This window comes from Pituophis catenifer, unplaced genomic scaffold, assembly GCF_029215685.1.
Source record: "Pituophis catenifer annectens isolate HBS135680 unplaced genomic scaffold, rPitCat1.0.hap2 SCAF_2, whole genome shotgun sequence".
Classification (NCBI taxonomy): domain Eukaryota; kingdom Metazoa; phylum Chordata; class Lepidosauria; order Squamata; family Colubridae; genus Pituophis; species Pituophis catenifer.
In genome coordinates, this window is record NW_027256882.1 from 126,512,449 (window position 1) to 126,529,843 (window position 17,395).

At 39.7% G+C, this 17,395-nt stretch overlaps 1 protein-coding gene across 1 annotated transcript in view; it reads right to left on the reverse strand.

Annotated features, from left to right (window-relative positions):
- Positions 1-2,720: 2,720 nt before the first annotated feature.
- LOC139312575 (heparan sulfate glucosamine 3-O-sulfotransferase 3B1-like) overlaps positions 2,721-17,395 on the reverse strand; it is a 45,669-nt gene continuing 30,994 nt past the window's right edge. Inside the window, exon 2 of the mRNA XM_070937477.1 lies at positions 2,721-5,807. Coding sequence (XP_070793578.1) covers positions 5,189-5,807 — 619 coding nt within the window. The 3' untranslated portion in view covers positions 2,721-5,188. The remainder of the gene's footprint in view (positions 5,808-17,395) is intronic.

Here is a 17,395-nt window from a genome sequence, read left to right on the forward strand (position 1 = left end):
GATTGTCAATCCTGTCCAAAAATGAATTTATTAGCTGATGGCATGTCATAATGGGTGTATTTGTTATATTTTTATTTTCCTAAGTATTATCCTTTATAAGCATATATTAGCTTTTCATCATATTTTAAGATCACCAAAATAAGTTATAAGTTATAAGTTCCTGACAACTGAAGTAGCAATAGCACTTAGATTTATATACCACTATAGCCCTCTCAAGCGGTTTACAGAGTCAGCATAATACCCCCAATGATCTGGGTCCTCATTTTAACGACCCAGAAGGATGGGAGGCTGAGTCAACCTTGAGCCTGGTGAGATTTGAACTGCCAAATTGCAGTCAGCCAGCCGTCAGCAGAAGTAGCCTGCAGTACTGTACTCTAACCACTGTGCCACTGCGCCAAGTAAATTAGGTTAGGGAAAGATGAAATACGTTATTTCATCAACATTTGTAGTAGTAGTAGTAGTAGTAGTAGTAGTAGTAGTAGTAGTAGTAGTATAGTCTTTATTGTCATATATACAACGAAATTGGTTTAGCCTCTCTGGTGCAATCCATAACAGAAAATACAAAACAAAATAAATAGTATAGAGAATAATCCCTATACAAGTAATTGGGGAAAAAGACTAGTCATACGTTTCCGTATGTGCATGTAGTAATTGTGATTGGGTTTAAGAGTCTGACAACCCATGTTACTTAGTTTGGTAATGAAACGTCTGCAAGGAAACAGCCAAGCTCAAACAGCAACAAAGACCCCACAGTTCAACCCTGAGCTACAAATATTCTCTTCTAATTGATGCCAAATTGTTTAGCTGAAGCTAGCCCAAGATTTTGAAACGCATGATTGGTTTATCTTTTTATAAATCTTTTCCTAAATCATGATTTCTGGCCTCTGAGTGCAAGTGTGTGTATGTGCGCATGCATTCTTTTATATACATTTAGAGTGGGATGACATCTCAAACAAACATTAAGGTGCAGCCAGGATAGCATGCTTAAACTGATGTTCTTTGAAGCTGTCCATTGTGCATTTTCAGGGAAAAGTAATTCCCTTTGGAAAGGGAAATAGACTTTTAACCTGTTTGTGACTTCTTGTGTACAGATATGCTTCCTGTTTTTTCAAAAATATACAGGACTATTTTAATCTTTTAGAAAACCATGCCAAAAGTACACTTTGGACATCTCCTACAGACAATTTTGCATTTGGCAGAAATGCTTCTCCCTCTTCGCATTTATAAAAATTGCTAACATCTCATAAATACAAAGAGACAGACTGATTTTCAGAAAGCTAGATTGGATATTCACTATATCCAACACAGCAAAACTTTTATTTACCTTCGGGCATATGTGGAAGGCTATTACTTTTGGGGTGGAAGGATATCTGAGTACCAAGGCTGTGCAACAGCTTAATACAAATAGCAATAACACTTAGACTTATATACCGCTTCACCAGTGGTGGATTTCAAAAATTTTTACTACCAGTTCTGTGGGTGTGGCTTGGTGGGCATGGCAGGGGAAGGATACTGCAAAACCCCCATTTCCTCCTTATCAGCTGGGACTTGGGAGGCAGAGAATATATGGGGGCAGGGCCAGTCAGAGGTGGTATTTACCGGCTCTCCGAACTACTCAAAATTTCCACTAACGGTTCTCCAGAACCTGTCAGTGTTGGTGTTGGTCCTCCTCACTTCACTGGAAGACAACACAAACCAGTCAATAAGTCCTCATGGATCAGGAAATCCAGTAAGAATGGGCTCAGGTGTTCTCTGGAAACCTCCCCTTCTATGGAACAGTTTATTCCTAGAAGGGAAAATAACCCCTTCCTTCTTTTGAAAACCTTACTGTTTCAGACTATAGGTTGGGAGCAGTGCTCTCCAAATCTTGGGGGACTGCAGAGTTCATCATTGACCATTTGCTGGACAACTGGGAAGACCAAAGTTCTTCCACACATTTCCAGACAACAATGGATTGGAAACCAGAGGTGCCATTCCCCTTAGTTGGCCTCCTTAGAAAAGGCAGAAGTATCTCAACTTTAGCCAAGGCTTTTAAAACTTTCATCTGGTTTCTCAAATTTGTATCATGCATCTCACTAGGAAAAGTTGATGTCCAGAACAATTCTGCTCAGCATATGAAAAGAAAAGCCATGATAGACAAGCCACTAATTTCCCGATGTTGGGGACAGTAGCATTTGAGAGGTGGGGTGGGGATGGGGGTTGCAGCAATATACGTGTGGTTTTGTTTTTGTTTTCTTCGTTTTTAATTTAACTGCCTTTCAATTCTTCCAATGGGTGGGAAATAAATGATGCCACTACTAAAATAGAGTTTGCATTTTGTGCATCTATCCACATCTATGTATGTGGGTGCATGTCAGTTAAACAGAAGGTTTTTCTTTGTTCTGCCCTCTTTCTTGTCATCTTCACAATGGCAGGACAACTCCGTTCTTCTGCAGAAGAACTGCAAAATCTTTGGGACCCTAGCTACCCTGACCAAGGCCATGAAACCACACTTTTGTTACAAAAGTAACAAAGATGATGTGAGAGTTGCTCTGTGGTGCTCTTCTATCTGGTATTCCAGAATATTACCTCCTATATTAGATAGTGTTCCAAAGTTCTCCAAACAAAAATAGCTGCAGCTTTGATTTGTCAATGAGAAAGAATGAAATAAGTCTTCATGATTTGGTAAAATAGATTTTATTTCTTCAAATAGTATGAATCAGAATTCCATTTTCCTAGAAACCTCTGTGTAAAATTAATTTGTGTTGTACATACCACAAAATATTCAATTTACAGTTTTTGCTTGTCGTTTGTTTCCTTTTACCATTCTACCACAATATGTTATAGCAAACTCAAAAATATTGCTAATATCAGGACATACTGCAGTGCTGAATGGAACTCAGCCATAAATTAATGTTATAGGGTGAAAAGACATATAACCGGACCTCCAAGTCTTGCAAATGGAACAAAAATTGGCAATATTTATGAAGGCTACTATCTATGCAGTTCAAATATCATATGTTATATGCCTCTCATGGCTACTTTATTTAATATTTAGGTAAGGCCTCTTCAATAAATTGGCTTCAGAAGGTTTCCATTGAGTGGGCTGATCAGCCAAGATTCAATGTTATAACAGTAAATTGATGGCAATGTCATCACTCAAAAAACATGCACACACAGAAAACAAGGTGCATGGATACCATACCTATCATGCTTTATGCAACTAGGAAAGTATCCTTCACCCGTTCCAAAAAAACAGATCAGAAAGTCCAAGCATACACTCAGCAGTTCCATCCCCCCAAAAATCAAAAAAGTTTTGAAATAGAAAACATAAGGCCTAGAAATTAAAATTCACTCCAATGTTCCAGAACATAGGATATTCGTTGGATTGACCATATTAAAAAGTCATCTGTTTATTAAATATGTATCAGAGTTAAATGGATGTATATATGGGTTACCATATATGCTGCATCTTCTAATGAGAAGATGATCCAAATTTCTTTCTTCTTATAGCCTGTATTCTGTCAGAAGAGATAGTAAATTCCACAAGACCAAGAAGCCCAATGTAAAGAATGAATATTTACAGAAAAATCTACACCTTTAGCCAGTGTGTATAAGTGTGTTTGCATATGTATTGGTATGGGTATCCATGCATTCCTCTGAGGAATCCCCAGACTAATTTTCTCATTGATTCATTACTATATCTGATTATCTCTCAAGATAAGGATACAAGTGATAATCCCACTCAATCTGATTCACATTTGTCTTGGGGACCTTAAGAACTTATTTTGATTCTACTATAATGCGCTCAGGCTCACACCTATGGAGAATAAAACTTCTGATGGAACAAAGAGTAACAAATTGTCTCAATATGCAATGGATTTTTGTCTCACAGATGGGACCACCCTGAAAAAACTCACTCTTGACACTCATCGCAGAACAGTGCTGTTGGGTATATACACAAAAGGTAGCTTAAGGGTTTGTAGAATTATTTGATGAAATTTGGATAAACTACATCCATCTCTAATGCTTCTTTCAGCAAGCTTGTAAAATGTTCACTCACCTCTGATGATGATCTATAACATTTAGTAAACTGAATTAATTTCAAATGGTATTGTGTTTTTGTGCTTATATTTAAACTATTTTTGGGAGGAAAGGAAGCCCCATAAAAACAGGTCAAGCAAGGCCTTTAGCTCATTGCCACATTCAACATACAGGTTGAATGTAGCAATGAGCTAAAGGTATTAGCTTGTTTCATAGGATAGGATGCCACTTGTAGGATGATCAGTCATTGTAAGAAATCAAAGTGGGATTCAGAAAACAAACAGAGGCGTCACACTCTTCTTCTGTTAACAGCAGCTTGAAAACTAAGCTTGAAAGAATTAAATACTGTGTCATTTCTGGTCTCCCAAGTAAGCACTTCACATTTCTTCAGCAGGAAGAAATTAAAACTGCATTGTTCCTCATCCAAAAAGTGAGAGATCAGATAAACTGTACATAATCATATAGAAACTCTACTGTGTCACAAAACTTCTGTGGAAAGGGGAAAATGCTAAGACCTGGTCAATAAAAATGGGGAACAGGAGGCAGCAACAACTCCATAGCTGGAAAGTGTTTCTTTCTGTGCATACGCCACGCCCAACCATGAAAGCAACTGCCTGAGGTTTAATTGTTTGTTTGTTTTTACTTTCGAGCTATTTCCAAGCTAACAAAAATAAAAAATGTCTATGGATTGATTTAAGAAGGAAAAAAGCCCAGAGATGCAATATGAAGGGCCTTGTACAAAATTGTTTTTGACATGCCTAGTACCCGTATCGGAAAAAAAAAGAATAATAATAATTATAATAATAATAATAATAATAAAGATTGTGCTTTTCTCATTGTCTCTTAACCATTATTCGCCATCCCCCCTCCTTTTTTTATTTTTAATATTAAAAGTTCTCCTGGGAAAATACCTGGAAGCACTTTCCAGCACAAGCTGAAGCCAAGCGATGAAGAACCTGGCGGGACTCAGCCCGGCGGAATGTTCAAACTAAACAAGAACACAGCTATGAGCTACAGTGGGGTTAGGCAGCTTAGTGAATTAATTGCTTAAGAATTAAAAAATAAATTATTATAAAATAGATTTCTGTACATTTTACATATAGACCTATCTACATGTATAGGAGGAAAGGAAGCTGAAAGATGGGATCGACTCTGGGAAGTGCCATCAATCCCAGCCAAAGTCATGGCCCGTCATCTGGTAGAACTTCATGTTGAATGGCCGATAGAATTCTCGCAGCCTTTGTACTACTTTCTGATCAATGTCAGGGTGGGTCCGACCTTTTGTCTTGCCCAGGCAGTGGGGCTTGCTGCTGCCTTCAGCCTTTTTCAGGCATGGGAACCCCTTGGTTTTGTTGAAGTAGAAATGTTTATCTGTGATGATCCTCTTGAGGCCCAGAAAGTCCTGGACGCGGCCCAACTCGCCTGCTGGATCACTGATCAGTCTCTCCCCACTGACAAAAAGGATTTGCCCAAGCGGGAAGTACAGGAGCCAATTTTCTAGATGCTTGGCATAAATGCCAATCTGGATGGCACTCCAGGAGGTATCAATCAGACCCGTAGTCCTGTTTTTGAAGGTCAGGCTCTCAAAGGATGGGATGTCTGGCTTCTTGGAAAGGGTTTGTGTGTAGTCAGAAATGGCTCGGGTGACTGGGTCTCTCACCACCACAATGAGCTTGGTGTCCTTTGACATAGAGGAGATGCGAGCTGGTGCTTCCTTAGTGACAAAGTAGCTGGGCGTCTTCTCCATGGTGATCTGGCCATCAAGAGTCCTTGGCATCAGTTCCCTGCAAAGAAAGAAATTAGCAGACTGATGAGAAAAATAAGGACATTGCTTCAAAAGTTTGTTTGTTTGTTTGTTTGTTTGTAACTATTCCTGGCACTGGCGGTTTCGCCATTTCTTGCTACTGACTATTTGGCAAATTCACAAAGAGTCTCAAAGACAAAATATATCCAAACATATCTGAAAGATTCAAACTGATGAAAATATTTGATTAATTTGAAATATACCAGTAAGGTGGGAAGGGAAACGTGTATGCCAAACATGTTAAAAATGAACGATTTAAGAATTGCATTGGCAAATGGGATATTAGATCTCACAGTGCTAAAAAATGCAAAATCTGATAGAAAGTTCCACTTAGGGAGGGTGGGATATGAATGGGTCTTTCACTTCCTATCCTACTTTTTTCTGCCTTACATCTACTCTATTACTTTAGCCAGTCCGCTCTTGTCCTCCATATCAAGAAACTACCCTGTTTCCCCCATAATAAGACATCCCCTGATAATAAACCCAATCCGTCTTTTGAGCGCATGGCAATAGGCCAAGTGCTTATTTCAGGGTTCAAAAAAAATATAAGACAGGGTCTTATTTTTGGGGAAACATGGTACAAATTAGTAAAACATTGTATTTATTAAACACTGTTCACCAAAGAAACACAAATGCATACACAGACATTCATTTGACTATGTTATTTATTATTAATGGTTACACTTTTATTATTTTACTGAATTTTGTTAAATTGTCTTGTATTCCAGGTAGAGAACTCAAGATTCATGAGCAGATTAGAAATACAACAAGTTTCCAATATTGTTGACCGCTAGTCAAATACCTTGTCCTTTTGTTCTCTTCCAAATAGAAAAGATTAAACAGGCCAAAAGATATGACCTAACTGTAGGATGAAATTTCCCTCTGACATTCCAAATTGCTTACATGGTGGAAAGAATAACAAGGAGTCACCGAACAGCTGATTTATCACATCTAGAAATTTATAGCCATTGCTATGGTTCTAATCAGTCTTTCCTGCCGTGTTGCTATCCAGAAGTCTAGGTTGCAACATTAATAAACCTGAACAATATCAAGTTAGAAAGCTTGCAGTATGGGTACCAATTTTTTGAGTTGCTTTCTGTATTACTTTGTATAGAGGGAGAGGCTACTACATATATTCTTAAAATGTGATGATGCTAACTATATTTTTAACCAATCGGCAAAATAACAATAGCAATAGCACTTAGACTTACATACGCCTTCACAGTGCTTTTACAGCCCTCTCTAAGCGGTTTACAGTCAGCACATTGCCCCCAACAATCTGGATCCTCATTTTACCCACCTCGGAAGGATGGAAGGCTGAGTCAACCTTGAGCCTGGTGAGATTTGAACTGCCAAATTGCAGGCAGGCAGCAGGCAGCAGAAGTAGCCTGCAGTACTGCACTCTAACCACTGTGCCACTGTGGCTCTTTAATCTTTAATTTTGAAGCAAATCATTACCTGTGAATTGAGGAAGAAAATCTACATTTGCAAAGAAGCATAGAGGATGCTGTTGAAAATCAAATGGAGGAGTGGAGATGCAAAAGATTGCAGATATCACTGCTGAGTCTGGAGGTCTTTGGAGATTAGTTTTAGGTGCTGCCTCCCGACTGAATTTTAATCATTTTTGTAGGGCCTAAACAGGAGTTCTCTCTCTCTCAACAACCAAGACACAAGCTGCTGAGCTAAACAACAAAACCACTGACATTTCTGCAATTTGTGCTAGAAGGACTGAAATACATGTGTCTGCACTGATGTGTTTCTCTCTGTCTATGAGTAGAGAATGGCTGATATGTGCTTTGTTTTTGTTCTTCTGTGTCTTTGCATCAGTGCTGACTCCTGGTGACTCCCTGGACAAGTCCCTGCAGTATTCCTGGCAAGGTTGCAGAAGTGGTTTGTCTTTGCTTTCTTTTTAGGGCTGAGAGAAAGGAAATGGCCTGAGGTCACCCAGCTGGATTTGTGCCTAAAGCAGGACTAGAACTCCTGGTCTCCTTATTTCCAGCCTTTCTGCCTACATGAAACTGGCTTTCAATTAGCCACCACAATGGATCAAAATTCTCAATGTTGTAGCAAGAAGTATACAATGGCACAGAAATTGTGTGTGCCTGGGACATGCACACAAAAGAAAGAGCACCTACACAGAATAGCCAGATAGTAATAGCAACAGTAGAATTCTTTATTCTTTATTGGCCAAGTGTGATTGGACACACAAGGAATTTGTCTTGGTGTACACGCTCTCAGTGTACATAAAAGAAAAGATACATTCGTCAAGAATCATAAGCTACAACTCTTAATGATAGTCATAGGGAAACAGTCAATATAAATCTTAAGGATACCAGCAACAAGGTTACAGTCATGCAGTCATAAGTAGGAGGAGATGGGTGATAGGAACAATGAGAAGAGTAATAGTAATGCAGACTTAGTAACTAGTTTGACAGTGTTTTTTCTGTATGTATATATTCATACATATACACAGATGCTGCCTACTCTTTCTTTTGGGGATTTTGATCAGATCTTCCCTAAATTGAGGCCCTCCAAATGTCAATGGCTGACACGCATTGTATTTTAGGTCCAAGATAAGTAATCTGCAAGTTTAGGCCCACAAGCAGCCCTCAGGCTCATTCAGAATCCCAAACTCTGTGCCATTTAAAGAATACTCTTGCAAAAATGGTAGGATGTTGGTAAGTCAGTTTATGTGTAAGGAGGACAAGACAGGGAGGGAGGAAAGAAGGGAGAGAGGGAGGGAGGGATACCAAAATGAGGCAAAGTAGTGAGCCTCACCCAACTTGGGTCTGGTTTCTCATATTTAATTCAATTCTGTGTATATCAGGGGTGTCAAACTCAAAGATTTGGCTGGTAGGGTGCTTAGATCTGGCCAATGGGGCTGCCCTGGAAACCGTGAAGGACTGGCCTGCGGTGCCTCTGCCAGCAAAAACAGAGCTCGGGAGGGCAATATGCTGGCTGTTGCAGCTGAAAACAGAGCTCGGGAGAACCACACATGGCCATCCCAAGCTCTATTTTTGCTGGCAGAGCACTGCAGGAGATCCCTGCAGGTAGCCCTGACACAAATGATGTTGAGCTGGCCACACCCACTCTGGCCATGCCCACCGTAGCCACTCTCCACACACACTCCGAGGTCAAACACAACCCCAATGTGGTCCTCAATGAAATCAATTTTGACACCCCTGGTTTATATGATTGGCATGCGTCAATCATCCAATATATTGCCATCTCTGGTTTTGCTAGGTGATCAACTGGACTATGTGCTCTTCAAATGGTTAAAAAGGTATAAAAGTGTGGCCATGAAACAGAAGCAACAAAGAAGCTGTCAGGCTAATTGGGCAATATTTTGGCAGGAGAAGCAGGACTATCCTACAGAACCAAAGAAGCACCTCAGATAGTAACAGGCTCTGGTTTACGGTTTCCTCCACAAGATGCTGGCATAGGTGCAGCAATGTACTTAGCCTACCAAAGAATTAATCTGCTTTGCCCATTAGCTACTTAGTCTTCCTAACTTTAGTATTCTGCTCAGACAGTTCTAATCTCCAAAATTCTTTAGTCTAAACACACAGAAACCTTGAGTGGAGGAAACAAGTTCCTCAAGAAAAATTCCACCTTGTTCTGATGTGAAGAAGAGTTCAGAGACTGAGAAGGCACCAAGGCAGATGACAGGTGGCCACGTGGTAATCCAATCACAGAAAGCCTTTTGTGACAGCATTTTGTTTGCCCAGAGGGATTCTCCTCTAATCTGTTGACATTTCTCAATAAAGAAAATTGAGCAGGAAGGACTTTGTTAAGAAAGAGAGCACTGGACGGGGAGAAGTGCTCTACATGCTGTGGCTATGTCAAGCTTGCAACAATAAGATGACACATATTGACAGCCACACTCGTGAGCTTCTACTGTAACACTTAAAACTGTGGCAAGTGGTATGCAGAGACAATCCATGTTGATGGACTTTCTTACAGAAAATCCAGGATAGATAGAAGCACATTCAACTCAACAGCAGATTAAAAATAGGATAAAAGAGAGGATCTGATATAAATGCATGAGTCATTTTCTGTGTTCCATTTTTTAAGGAAATGGCTACCAGAAGATATGGCCACTTGTTTGTCTGAGAAATCTACAAATTCACCCATCTGATTTTCCTTCTGAGGTTTCTCAAATATTAGTCACCCATTGGGTAATCCATTGTTGCTTTGTTCAGTTTCACAGTGAAAAAAAATGATAGGATCTTCTCCACCCAAGGAATAAAATGAGGAATAAGATGCAGGGCTTACAGCTGTGAAAACAGCAGAGGTTTGATCACTGACTCCCAAGCTAGAAGAGTGCAAAAATATTTGAAACTGACATGTTATAACCCCAAGAGGTTGTCCAACCTGTTCCAAGCACAAACCATTTCCAGAACACGCAGAAAGTTTTGTTCCTTTGTTTGTCTTTGAAAAATCTTGCACATTTATTCCCAGCAGTGGTGAATTAAATTGCCATCAGTTGCTTCTTATTTGAAAAATACAAAGAGCATATTGAAGTGGGTAAGAAAACCATCCAAAAATCATCTAAGAAACTGTCTTGAAAATCAATTGACACAGTAGTCATAAAGAAATTCTTGAAAGAAGGCTGGCAGTCCATGTTGATGAAATCACATATTATAGAGGACAGAAGGAACAGCCTTGAGGGACAGGAGGAAATGCACCTTCCAAAACAAAGGTCACATAAAAGGGAACTGAGTCTGGGGCAGGAATGTATCTTGAGCAAACATCTCAACAAAACTTTCCCTAGCTCACCGGAAAGATAAAGGTAGGGAGGGGTGAAGTACATTCAGACTTGTAAGATTCTATTACTATAGTTTTACAATAAAAGTAGTGCTGATTGACACAACATTGGATTCCTAGTCTGATCTACCTTCAAGGGCTATCTTACTGATTCACTGTGTTCAGATATTTTTGTTTTGTTTTGTCCTCCCATGGATATAAAACTAGAAAAATAACTTTGCCGGCATCAGGATTCTCCTAATTGAAGACACTTTCAAGGAATGAGGGGGCCCTGAACCCTGCAAAAAACAAGGCTGTCCATGACAAAGTACTCCATTTTGCCCAACTGAATGTCTACATTTGCTTTTAACTCCAGGCAGTTTTCAACCAGCTATATAATAACAGCCTATCTCCTTTTTGCTTTTTACATAACTGTGTCAAAGATATATTGATATGAAGCAAATCCTACAATGGCAGCAACATTCAGCATTCTTTCAGTCAGAGAGTAATAGATGTCTGGTACTAGCCAAAACCACAATTCAAAGGCCATCCACTTCATTATCATAATGCAGATAATAATCATTTACATGTAAGAGCCATGGTGGTGCAGTGTTTAGAATAGCAATAGCACTTAGACTTATATACCACTTTACAGTGCTTTACAGCCCTCTCTATGCAGTTTACAGAGTCAGCCTATTGCCCCCAACAATTTGAGTCCTCATTTAACCAACCTCGGAAGAATGGAAGGCCGAGTCAACCTTGAGCTTGGTGAGATTTGAACCTTTAAATTTCAGACAGCAGTCAGCAGAAGCAGCCTGCAGTACTGCATTCTAACCACTGCGCCACCGCGGCTCATATGCAATATGAGCCACAGTGCAGTATTTCAGACTAACTACCCACAGACAGGAGTCTGAGCCTGACCAAGTCAAGGTTGACTCAACCTTCCATCCTTCCAAGGTCAGTAAAATGAGGAGCCAGATTGTTGGGGGTAATATGTGACATTTGTAAACTGCTCAGAGAGTGCTGTAAAGCACCGTGAAGCAGTATATAAGTCTAAGTGCTATTGCTATCACTAAATCAGTTAAATCCTTTGTTCACCTTCAAGTAATTCATCTTCATTTTATTTCTGGTTATACAACAATGTAACTGAGATTAAATTCTCTGCCCATTGGTTCCCATGGTCAAACTGATGGGTTGTGTTGTTTCTGAAAGATGGAAGGGAAGTCTGAGTAACATAATTACAGACCTCTCCACTTCATAGCCAGGCACTTGTACTATATAAATTATTTTGCATTTTTTAAAATTTTTAATCATTGCATGGGAACAGAGATTGTGCAAACTCTCTCTCTCACACACACACTGGAATTACAGGGTGGATGCCAGATAAGGTGACCCTGTAATATAAGGTGGTAGAACAGGAACTGCCAACTGCTTTGTGTGTGTGTGTATGTGTATTACTAACAAGATGGATAGCATATAAATTTAATAAATGTGTGTTTGTATGTGTGTATGTAAAGAAAAGTTAAAGGAATCACCAGAACTATTAAAAAATAATTTTCACACATCCAATTTAACCTGTATGAAGTTATTTAAAATAATAATAATGATGATGATGATGATGATGATGATGATGATGATGATGATGTATTTTGTACTTAAAAGTTGTAATGCATAAGCACTGAATAGATTCCCTTTTTATAGCCCACTGCATCAGCTACCGCTATACTGAGTTCATTCTGCCATTTGAGAATCCTGACCTGACTGCAATTATGTCAGCCTTACCGGGAAAACAAGACAGGAAACATGACCAGATAAGCTACCTCTACTCTATGGTAAAGCTACATTTCTGAGCCTCTTGCCCTCCCCTCCCCACTATCCAGCTGCCGGCTATGCTGTCTCTTATCTGACTATTTCCTAGGCAGTCTCTTCACCCCTCTCTCAAGGTCTTTCCCACATACCAGTGCAGATTATCACGCCTGATCTCCCATTGCTCCAATACTTGGAGCTGGATTGACTTTTTAATATTCCATGGGAATCCACAGCCTGTTGAGCACTTGTAGAAAAGTAATATAACCTTGGGTTTCAAACCCTCCTGTTCTGGAGAAAAGCGGGGGTGGTGGGGCAGAGAAAGAGAGATTATCTCTCTTTTCGATATATATTTCACAAGACTGATTCTACAATCAGATTCTACAATACAATTTTCAACCAAGCTTCCAAAAATGCTGAATCGAGCAAGCTCTTATTCCTTTGCACTCACCTGGCATCTTGCCAAGGCAATAAATACATCTCATGCATTGTGTACCTTGAGGCAACTTACTTCTATACATCCATTCTGTTCAATCAGGGATCAGAATGACATATTTCCCATGGTCTTTTTACCACATAGATGAAAATAAACATTAAACTGTCTAGTTTCCTACATCCAGTCAATATGCATATTATCTTTTGTCTTTTCTGAGATACCCATCCTTTAGCAAAGATTGGAACTCAATTGCTAGATCAATTAACTTTTTGCTACACCCAATAGTATCTGAATTAAGCTTCGAGCATCTCTGGCCTGCTATAAAACTATTTAGGAAATCATTCACTCAGTTGAATATTGCACTAGGTAGAGCTTTACATTCTGGACTAGCATCCTCTGTCCCCTAACACATCTCTTATCATTGGTCTTTAATCTTCTCTCCAGACTGTCATAACAGATATAGTACCATAAGTACTAAATGATTCAAACAGAAAGCAAGCTGTTACTTGCAGGTAGTTTATCCTTCTTTGGGGAAATTGGTACTGATGCAAAAAGGTTTTGGAAGGCATAAACACATCCAGAGAAAAGAGGCAGGCCTTTGCCGGAGAGACACAGGATACAACTCTTCAGATATTTAAAGATACCTGTCTATCAATAAGCAAAGTGTAGGTTAATAAGTCCGGTCAGTGACATTCCTGGACATAGCAAGAACCCATAGCATTTTCATTTCATTTTCCTTCTAGAATTTAACACAGCACCAGGGCTTCGATTCGTGCTGCTGGGATTGGATGAGTTATTTATGATTTTAATTATTTGTATTTACTTAACTGTGCTTTTATTGCTTTGTGCTATTGGTAAACCAGCAAAGTCATGCTGGAATATAGTGGTATATAAACATTATAAATAGATAAATAAAAGAAATACATTACTGTGTATGTGTTTGTCTGTGTCTCCTACCCAGCCCCTGAACAAATATGAAGCAACTTAGCTTCTCTAAGTTTGCTACATCATCTACTTCAATCACTCAAGGCCTGGAGGCAGTTCATAATTGGCAAGATACTTTTAGAGGACTTTACACAGTATCAGAAGCCTGGGAACCTCTAAAGCTGCTCTGGATATAGTCCTCTACCGGTACCCTCTCATGAGGCAAAAAGGAAAATATAATACATAGGAAGTAACCACCATAATGTTTAATCAACTTCAATGACATGTCCATTAACTACAGTACATCTTTTGTCCTAACCCTGCTTACTTTCAAAAGCTCTTAGTATGTCACCCAAACCTCACGCGAACCACAATCTTAGCCTGAAAAAAGCCACTGAGTCTGCTCTGCAATATGGCACTTCTCTCCCCCCGCCCCATCTCTCTCAGTACAGGCTCTCACTTCCAAGCGCATTCTTGAAGAAAAGGCTGGTCTATGATGGGTAGTCATCTTGATGACATTCCAAAGTAAGGGTCCTTCCATTCAGATGGATAGAGGCATAACATTCCTTTGGGGGATCTGCTCTTCTTGGTTTGTTCCAGAAAGAACAAAATAGCCCCAGCAGGCAGGGTTATATCTTTCCTACTGCCTTTTTGTTGTTATTATTTGCAAAGTTGTGTCCGACCCATCACAATCCCATGGACAACATTCCTCCAGGCCTTCCTGTCCTCTACCATCCTCTGGAGTCCATTTAAGCTCACGCCTACTGCTTCAGTGACTCCATCCAGCCACCTCGTTCTCTGTCATCCCCTTCTTTTGCCCATTGCCTCTGAGCTCTTTCTCCAGGAGAGGGGGTGCACCATACTTCTTTGGTTAGTTTCATACAGCTCTTGGTTGCTGGTCCAGAAAGCAGCTGATGGGAGATGATGGAAAATGGGCATGAGGACTAGTTGAGGAGGTCATCACTGCCTATGAAGCAGTTTCTTTATTCTCTCTCTTTCTCATCATCATCATCAGGGATTTGTTAGCATGGCTTGCCTGGAGAGGGAGTTCAAGTAATCTGTAGCCATTTCTTGTTTAGGATTTTATTGGTTTTAGTCATGTTAGAGAAACAAAAAGCAAAAGGTTTCTTGGAAATATGGTGACTCAAAAAGGCAAAGGCAAGGGAAGGAGGGGAAAGAGAAAAAAACAAAAGAAGAAAGTAGTTAAGGCCCTTCCCAACAAAAGGGTGGTCTTAAAAGTGCTACAATCCCCCTTAAATTTCTAAGTTCAATTTACTATGGCTTTTCCAGCCTCTTTCACATAGCATAACAAATAAACTGTACCAGATTCTAGGATGAATGCTTAGCCCCATTCCAAAGTCCTGTTGTATTAACCTAATGTTTACGGGACAGGGTCCAATGGTTATGAGAGGTGGAGAGAGACCTGATTAATGTTCTCTGCTGGCAAAGGCATTGGATGACGTTCTGGCTTCACTAGACCAAAGGGTTTGTGCATTCATTAATACCATTGCTCCCTGAAGCTGCATTATTCATAAGTTTTCTTTAGTTCTGAGAGCAAAGGGGAAGGAGGGGGAAAAAAACCTATTACCAGACATCAGCAACTTTTATGCTTCGCATCCAGCCAAGTAAGCAACCCACAGATTATTTTAACAATGCATCAAAAAAAGGCACAACTCTTCCTAATTTGGTATTTAAAAGCAAGGAGGACTGCAATGCACACTTTGGTTGCAGCATTGCTATTTGATATCTTCAGGGCTCTTTGGAATAAAGCTGCTCAAGAACTTTGTACTGTAACACACTGTCCATTCCTATAGGTTCAGATGCTAATCCTTAGGAAAGAAGAAAAGGGTAACTATTAAGTTCTCCCAATTGGAGCATCCAGATGAGATTGGAGTAAAGCACTGAAGCTAGAGGGTTGGAGAAGTTTAAACATTAGATCTCTTCCCCCCACACCACTACCACCAACACACAAACAAGTAGCAAGCACAGACAAGGGCTTTTTGGCAGCAATCACGGGTGAGTGAATACATTTAAATTCAATAAGGGCTGCTTCAAAGAAGTTAAGAGTAACACAGAAGCTTTTCAAGTGGCCAAGAAGGAATGCAAAATTTGAAGCAGCTCCAAAAGCAGGAGACATTTGGACATCATGATTAATTAGGTCTTGCTTCCATGTAGCTAAATTGGTTAAACTGCATTTGTTTTGAATTTAGCAATCTTACAGCTCAGTAAGAGCAGGCTTAACAAGCGTTTGAAGAAGAACTGAAGAAAATTCAAAACTGCAAGAACACGGACCTCTCCTGGACAGAAGGAAGCAAATGGACTCCCATTCCTATAGGACTTAATATGGCTGGTTAAGAGATTGCTAAAGGACAAAAAGAGTGGTAGTCTTAAAATGTATAAAGAAAATCACATACGGTATCATGTATTTGGGAAACAAATCATGTGAATCATCTGCATGTTTATTTAAAATTGAATTTTTTAAAATATTTAACTATGGTGAAATGCCAATGCATCATTATGTGATTTAGTGATTACGGATTAAATCATTCTTGAAAAGAATTGGAATAGCTCAGCAGCATCTCAAGATCTTCTTCAAAGACTGTTCCTCACAGTCGCCTTAATTGCTTCCCTCCTGTCCTTGAGTTAAGAAGAAACTACATTGGCATAAATTGTGCTGCAGCCACAGCTTCATTGCTCCTGAGCAACAGGGGCCTGCTGTGGGTTCAGTTTAACATGAAGCAGTTATAAGGTAGCAGTTGGGGAATTCCCTCTTTCCTTTCCTCTTCAACCCTCAGGGGTTCCTACTCTCCTGAACATGTGGAAAGATGGGACTTGGGGGACTATGGGTGCCCTCTCGGAATGGCCAATTCAGTCTGTTTTGTTTTGTTTTGTTTTGTTTTGTTTTGTTTTGTTTTGTTTTGTTTTGTTTTGTTTTGTTTTGTTTTGTTTTGTTTTGTTGTCATAAAATAAGTCCTATGAGGGGGAAGAAAAGAAATAATTGACAGCAACATGGACTGAGCTGGGAAGGAACTCTGTGAATTTGAAATTGAATCAATCCTCATGTTGGAAAAAGCTTTGTTGATTGCCTGATATCGTCAGGCAATTATTCCTTGCCACAAAAGTTTAAAGTTAGGGATTGGGAATGTGGGAACAGGAGTGGGAAAGACTGGTTTGGAAAAGTTGGAATGGGACAACTTGCCGTAGGCAACTTGCTGCAGCCAACTCACCATGGCCAACTTGCTGCAGGATAACTTGACACGGCCAACTTGCCACGGGTCAACTCGCCACATGATAATTAACAATTTCAATTTAATTATTTTAAATAAATAAAAATATTTTAATTTTTGTCATTCACATTTCATTTTGTCCCCCCTTTTGCATACTTTCTTTAGTGCTTCCATTCCCCCATTTCTTTGATATTAGAGTAATTCTTGTCCCACAGTGAGTTGGTCACAGTGAGTTGGCCATGGTGAATTGTCTTAGACCAGAGTATCTGCCTGTGTCATTTCCCCTGTGAAGCTAAGTCAGTACTAACATTCTAGAATTTCAACAGCCATAGAGATTACCAGAAAGGATCTTTCACATAGCAGTTGATTATTACAGTACTGACTTAAGAACAAGTTGTATTTATATCAGCCTCCCAAAACACTTGGTGA